Source organism: Hyposmocoma kahamanoa, unplaced genomic scaffold (genome assembly GCF_003589595.1).
Source record: "Hyposmocoma kahamanoa isolate Upper Pololo Valley unplaced genomic scaffold, ASM358959v1 67, whole genome shotgun sequence".
In the NCBI taxonomy this organism is placed as follows: domain Eukaryota; kingdom Metazoa; phylum Arthropoda; class Insecta; order Lepidoptera; family Cosmopterigidae; genus Hyposmocoma; species Hyposmocoma kahamanoa.
The window spans coordinates 249,218-255,886 of record NW_020653855.1 but is presented as its reverse complement, the minus strand read 5'-3'; the positions used below and the strand labels follow the sequence as shown (position 1 = coordinate 255,886).

At 37.9% G+C, this 6,669-nt stretch overlaps 1 protein-coding gene across 1 annotated transcript in view; it reads right to left on the bottom strand.

Moving 5' to 3' along the window:
* Positions 1 to 448: 448 nt before the first annotated feature.
* Positions 449 to 6,669, bottom strand: part of LOC113232254 — a 9,153-nt gene continuing 2,932 nt past the window's right edge. The window contains exons 4-5 of the mRNA XM_026466919.1: positions 2,427 to 2,508; positions 449 to 1,000 (exon numbers count right to left, since the gene is read on the bottom strand). Of these exons, the coding sequence (XP_026322704.1) occupies positions 881 to 1,000; positions 2,427 to 2,508 (202 nt within the window). The 3' untranslated portion in view covers positions 449 to 880. The remainder of the gene's footprint in view (positions 1,001 to 2,426; positions 2,509 to 6,669) is intronic.

Sequence of the window (6,669 nt, the reverse complement as noted above, 5' to 3'; positions counted from 1 at the left end):
ATAAAAAGGAAAAAATAATTTAATATTATAATTATTAATACACAGATCGAACACTCAGAAAAAATTCTTCGATCCGGCCGTATTCGAACCGACGTCTTCTAGCATACCGTGCCGGACGCTATACCAACCCACCTCACCACCCCAGTTAGATACCTTTACAGCTACCAGCCCCGGCTAGAGATGTCGCTAATCATTGTATTAAAATTTTTATTATAAAGTAGAAGTACAGCACATAAGTCATTTTTACTTGACATTGACGAATTCATCGTTTGTTTCGATGGAGCCATAGCATTTAAAAGAAGAAGAAGATTGAATTAATATTCAATTATTTTTTATGTGAAATTACTCCACTGGTATGTTATAATTATTAATTAATATTATATATAATTTCACATAAAAAATAATTGAATATCAATTCAATAATAATTTAATTTAATATTTTTGTGTAAGGACTGTTTTGTACAGAACTAGCTAACGAAAACTTTGTCTCATTTTGAGTTAAGTAGATATTATATTTTAATTGTTTCTTACAATATTCTAACGACGGTTTTACTGACGTGCAAAGAATCAAATTTTACGTTCAGCAATAGTATAATCTGGAATTTCACATATTTAGAGTTACAACACTATTGTAATAGCAGTGCGATATGGTAAATACTGTTACATAAGTAATAAGTACCATCACGCTCACGGGCGGCAGTATCGCCGAATATCAAAGACGTTGCGCTACTGTGAGGAAGATATTGTAACACTGTGGTATCACCATACAGTGTGTGTACACGCGTAGATGACGCCCATTTTGTGCAAAGGTTCATTTAAATCGCGTTAACGCGCGTCGTCTGCAAAATACCCCACATGCATAGGCTCTAACCGTAATTATTTAACCAATTTTCAAAGCCATCAATTTAGATGACTTGGTGTCCTCCTGCACACCTGGGAAGACGTATCCTCGCTTGGCCAGCTCATCGTAGGTAATCTCGGAGAGGGTTTCGAAGCCCGCCTGAAAACAAAGAGGAATGGGATACATTGCAGTGGTATACTTGGTTTATAAGCCTCGTGTCCCCACCCTCTTGTGCTGTACGTGCACCCGGGGCCGCTCCCCGAGGCACAAGCGTTTTGAAAACCGGATGAAGTACGTGACAACGGTCTGTAACAAACCTGATGCTAATAAGGTCCCTGTGCTTAGACAGGTTACGCGTATAGGGCACTATAAATAAAACTTATGTAGAAATATGCGGAACGGTCCCCTACCTCTAGGAAGTCAAAGACAAAGTCGAGACCTATTATTCAGATTCTGTGTTTTCACCCCAAGTTCTAATTTACCAATTAATCACTGTTTTTAATTGGCCATTTTATGATAAATGGAAAATAAAATTTGACAAAATTCCATCTTTCGCTACATACGATTTGCAAAATATTTTATAACATTTTTTTTTACTAAATTAAACTTCTTAAGTAAAAGTAAAAAAAACACATTACGCAAGTCGTACGCAGCGTAAATTGGATTGTTCTTTGGTACAGGGTCAAGAGCAAGTAGCACGTAACGTAACTTTGATCATCGAGTTTCGGCAACTGGCAACCCGCAACTAGCTATTTATGGCGTTTTTCATATAATTTCTTATACCTCTATGATTACTAACGACTACACAGCCGAAAAATCAATGTTTCCGGCGCATTCAGGCAGATTCTAGCGCACACGGGTGGATGTCGGCGCATACCAGTGGATTTCGGCACATACCAGTGGACTCCGGCGCGTACCGCTGGATTCTGTCGCATATCGGCGCCTCACGTCGCGGTATCCTCTAGCAGGCAAGGTCGGTCTCACAGCATTCAATTTTATACCTTATTTCAATTGTACATTGATAAATTTAACGTACTCTGCCTTCCGTTTCTGGCTTTGTTTTGATAAATTCAAAGATTCCATTATAGTGTTAACTTCGTTGTTTACTGGTGGCGCCACCGCCACCCGCACATGAAGCCCTCGTTCATAATTGATTTTTTCATAGTTATAATTACGAATTCAAGCTAAATAAAATGATAAATAATTATATAATTACTCACAACCCTAAAATTCTTATAATGATTTATGTAAAATAATTATAAAACGCCAACTAGTTTCAGGTACAAAATTAATACTTCATCCTAAAATTTATATTCTTGTTTAGCACTGATAGCTTGATGATAGTTTGATGTTGTGTCCAATTTATTATTAATTCCAAATACATGTTATACAATACATTATCAATTCCAAATACAATACGTAGTTCCTCGTCAATGTACTAATAAGAATTAGAATTTTAGTATCTAATTGATTTTTACAGGGGAAAAGTATCTATAAATACGAGTTGGCGCCATTTTTACAAAATTACTCTTGTTCGTCATTTTGCACCGTTTTTATTACAATAGTTAAAGAAGTAGTTGTGTACCTTTTTGGCGGCTGCTTGCGAGGCGCCAGCTGTGAACACTGTGGCTGTCACTTTTAGACCAAGAGCTTTGCACAAAGGGATTCTGAAAAAAACATAGGAGTTTTAAAAATGGTAATAAATATACTTTAGTATCGAGTTCTTAGGTTGTCGCCATTGTTACACATAGGAAATGAAACTATATTTCCAGATTTAAATCGCGTATATTTTTTTTACATACAAACAATACAAACAGACATAAAACTGTAATACCAACTAATATGTTTTAATTTATTCTAAATTCCATTATTAATTAATAATAAATTTAACTTAATAAATATTCATATTGTTAAAATAAAATAATTTGTAAAACATAACGTAGCGTAAATTGGAATGTTTATATTGACGTGGTCGAGCGGCTTGCACACCGGTTTTCATGGTGTGGCCATCTCAGAGGTCCCGGGTTCGATCCCCGGCCGGGTCAGTGTAGAAAACTAACTTTTCTATCGAGTTCTTAGGTTTTCGCGATTGTTACACATAGGAAATGAAACTATTTTTCCGCATTTAAATCGCGTATATTTGTTTTTTCAAACAGTCAACCGTGACCATGGGACCTGTAAAGGGCCCGCAACGTCAGTTTGTTTGAAAAAACAAATATACGCGATTTAAATCCGGAAAAATAGTTTCATTTCCTAACTTTTCTATATTGTCTCGGGTCAGGGTGTTTGTGGTACCATCGTTCCACACCCTCCCTCACCCCTTCTATTCAATTTACATATGAATGCGCTGCCGCTGGTAGAGGAACTTGGCAGCAAGTAGCTTGGTTGTTTTATTGCCGACGTATGTGTCAATAATTTCAGCTACGCGGACGATATGGTGCTGCTGGCACCTTCAGTTGGCGCAATGAGAAAGCTACTTAATATATGTGAGTCCTATGCGGAGTCACATTGTCTAGCTTACAATGTTAAAAATACAGTATACATGATCTTTAAGGCGGGAAATGAGTGCCCTACTTTTGTACCAACCGTGTTACTCAACGGTATTATCTTAAAAGAGTGAAATACTCATTTATGTTAATTTAAATATCTTGGGCATTTGGTGACAGAGGATCTTAAGGATGATGCGGATATGGAAAGGGAGCGCAGGACTTTGTCAGTTCGGGCGAACATGTTGGTTTGAAGGTTTGCTAGATGTACGGATTCAGTGAAGATAACATTGTTTAAGGCATTTTGTACATCACTGTACACGGCAAGTTTGTGGTTCAAATATATCAAAAAATCGTACAATGTTCTACGAGTCCAATTTAATAATGCATTTAGGGTATTGTTGCAGCTCCCGCGCTTTTGCAGGGCTTCGGGCATGTTCGCAGATGCGCGCGTGGACGGCTTTGATGCAATCTGGCGAAAGAAAACTGCCTCGCTGTTGAACAGAATGCGCGGGAGTTGTAACGGCATCTTGAAAACGATAGCTGATAGACCTGATTGCCCGATGTATACACTCGCACAGAGGTCAATTTCATTGTTAGTTATTAAGTATTAATCTAGGATAAGCTCTATAAACATTAAAATGGACCTTAAATGTTGTCTGAAGTAAATAAATTATTATTATTCATCTCTTTCACAAGGCGCGAAGACATACGTTTTTTACCGAACAAGCGGCGTCTAGTGTTGAAGTATCTTTTGGAAGGAGGGCACGCATAGTTTTATAAATACAAAATGAGCGGCGAATCTTCTGTGAACAAAGATTATAGTTATCTTTAGAGGAACAGAGGCCCGTTTTTTTATCATGTATCAGATTTTCGTACAATTTTTCAAATGTGTTTGTACGCAGTGCGTCTTGATTCGTTGCATGAACCTAGTACCTTCTGTTCTTCCGGCGTCAAAGTTGGCGTCTTCAATGCCAATATAAAAGTGAAACAAAGCGTGGATCCATCACAGACGTGTTCTAAGGGCGACTGCTGTGAACACTGCGTCTATCCGTCTTTTAAACGCAGGAAAGTATATCGTGTGAACACCCACAAAAAAACGTGCAGGACAATGCCGTGTGTACGAAGGCGTATAAGTTGGTTGATGTCGATGAAGTCTATATGGAGGCTGTTAATATTTTCCATCAGGTCCGTTTTGATTGTTTGCCAGTTTGTATACAAAAATTTTTAGTTTTGTCCTTATAGAAGAAAAGAATCAATCTCATTCCGATTAATATAACCCTATAAATACTAGAATCTCATTTCAATGAAACCTCATTCCTTAGCCGCAATAAATGCGATCAAATTCCTTGCAAACAGCCCTCAATATTCCCGGTACTCAACGAGAATGCAGCGGGAATTTATCCCGGGATGGGAATTCTTCCTGAACGTGAAGGATGGCGTAATTAAAAACACTTAGCTCTTGCTAGATATGACGACGTAGATTGAAGCGTTTCTTACTTTGACGTAGTGTACTCAAGACTTAATGGGTTCAGCGATATTTTTATGCCTATTGCTTAATTAAATCTAGCCTAAAACGAGTTTTTGGATCGGTATTTCCATTTTAAGACAAAATGGATGAAATAGCTGGAATAAAGAGTTTTTTATAAATATAATGGACAAAATAAAGAAAATAAAAAACAGATGCTATCATTATTTTTATTTCATCATTTTTATCTGTTTAAAAAAACATTTTTCAAATAATTAAATTTTTAATTAATTGATATTCAATTATTTTTTGTGAAATTACTCCACTAGTTTGTTATAATTATTAATACAAAGATCGAACACTCAGAAAAAACACTCAGAAAAATTCCTTTGATCCTGTCGGATTCGAACCGACGTCTTCTTGCATACCGTGTCAGACGCTATACCAACTAAGCCACGGAACGAACCAACGGACCTCACGAATTTTTCTATGTGCTTGCGTCGTGTCTTTGTACTTGGTCTTTCAACGACTTTTTAGTCGTAGCGCCATCTATGAGAAATCTATCGCAGATTTATCACCCAGTTAGTACCTTTACAGCTACCAGTCCTGGCGAGAGATATCGCTATTCACTGTATTAATTAAATTTTTATTGAATTGATATTCAATTATTTTTTGTGAAATTACTTAAATTTTTCAAATATTTATTTTATATTTTATTTCCATTTCTATATTACTGTTTAGATGTTTTGACTTTAACGTTTTATTGTCGCACCGCGAACGAAGCTAACTTAGGTTGGCTCACGTACTTGCATGCATTTACTAGCCCAGTAATTAATAAAACGAAACCCTAACCGTTTGTCTTCCATCCAAAGTTCAGATGCACTAAAGTAATACGAGACCATAGATGAGTTCTTGTATCTTGGGTCAGTAATCAGCAACAGAGGAAACAGTGAATCTGAAATACGCATCAGTATGGCAAAAACTGCCGCATGACGCAACTTGCAAATGTATGGAAGGAAAGAAACATTCGCAACAGAACAAAGACACATATTGTTGGCACGCTAGTCTTCTCCACATTTTTGTATGGTGCGGAAGCCTGGACGCTTAAAGCTGACAGACAAAGAATTGACGCTTTTGAGATGTGACGCAGAAGCGCTGATAGTCTCGAGAGTGTGATTGTTACAGGCAGGACTGAGGGCAAACGACCTAGAGGTAGAAGTTCGAAACGATGGTGTGACCAGCGTCCTGATTTTCAAATCGGGATCGATCCGATCGGGTAGTCTCGAAATCAGATTGGTTTCTGAGCGAGAAGATGAACCTGATTTCTATTATATCTTTCTGATTTGTGAGTGAAATCACCTATTGCTCCGATTAGAAATGTTAAAAGTTTCCGATCGGCCAGTTGTGAATCGCAATTATGCGCCTTGACTCGGAAAAGACGTTGTTTCCGATCGGGAGAGGCAATCCAAATCAAGCTGCAAGTGGCTGAAGATTTATTGACGATGTACTTGATCCAAGTTACGATCCTCAGCAGTGATGAACCGACGGAGGAGTGACGTGAGAAGGGCGGCAGAAGGACGACATATTTTACACGGCTTAGCTTCATTCGCGGTGTAGCTTGCGACTGTGTGGTTCAGGGTGACGGACGCAGTGGCAGTGCCCCTCAGATCTTTAAAGGCTATGAGTGGCATTACAAAGGATCTTAGGACTCCTGTTCTCTACCTCTCGGTTAGAGTATTCTTTATTTAGGTCTATTTTTCACATAGCATCTGTGTTTGTACAATAGGGAGTAATTTAAAAAGTTAGTGTTTTCATGTGTGTGTGTATGTGTGTGTGTGTGTGTGTGTGTGTGTGTGTGTGTGTGTGTGTGTGTG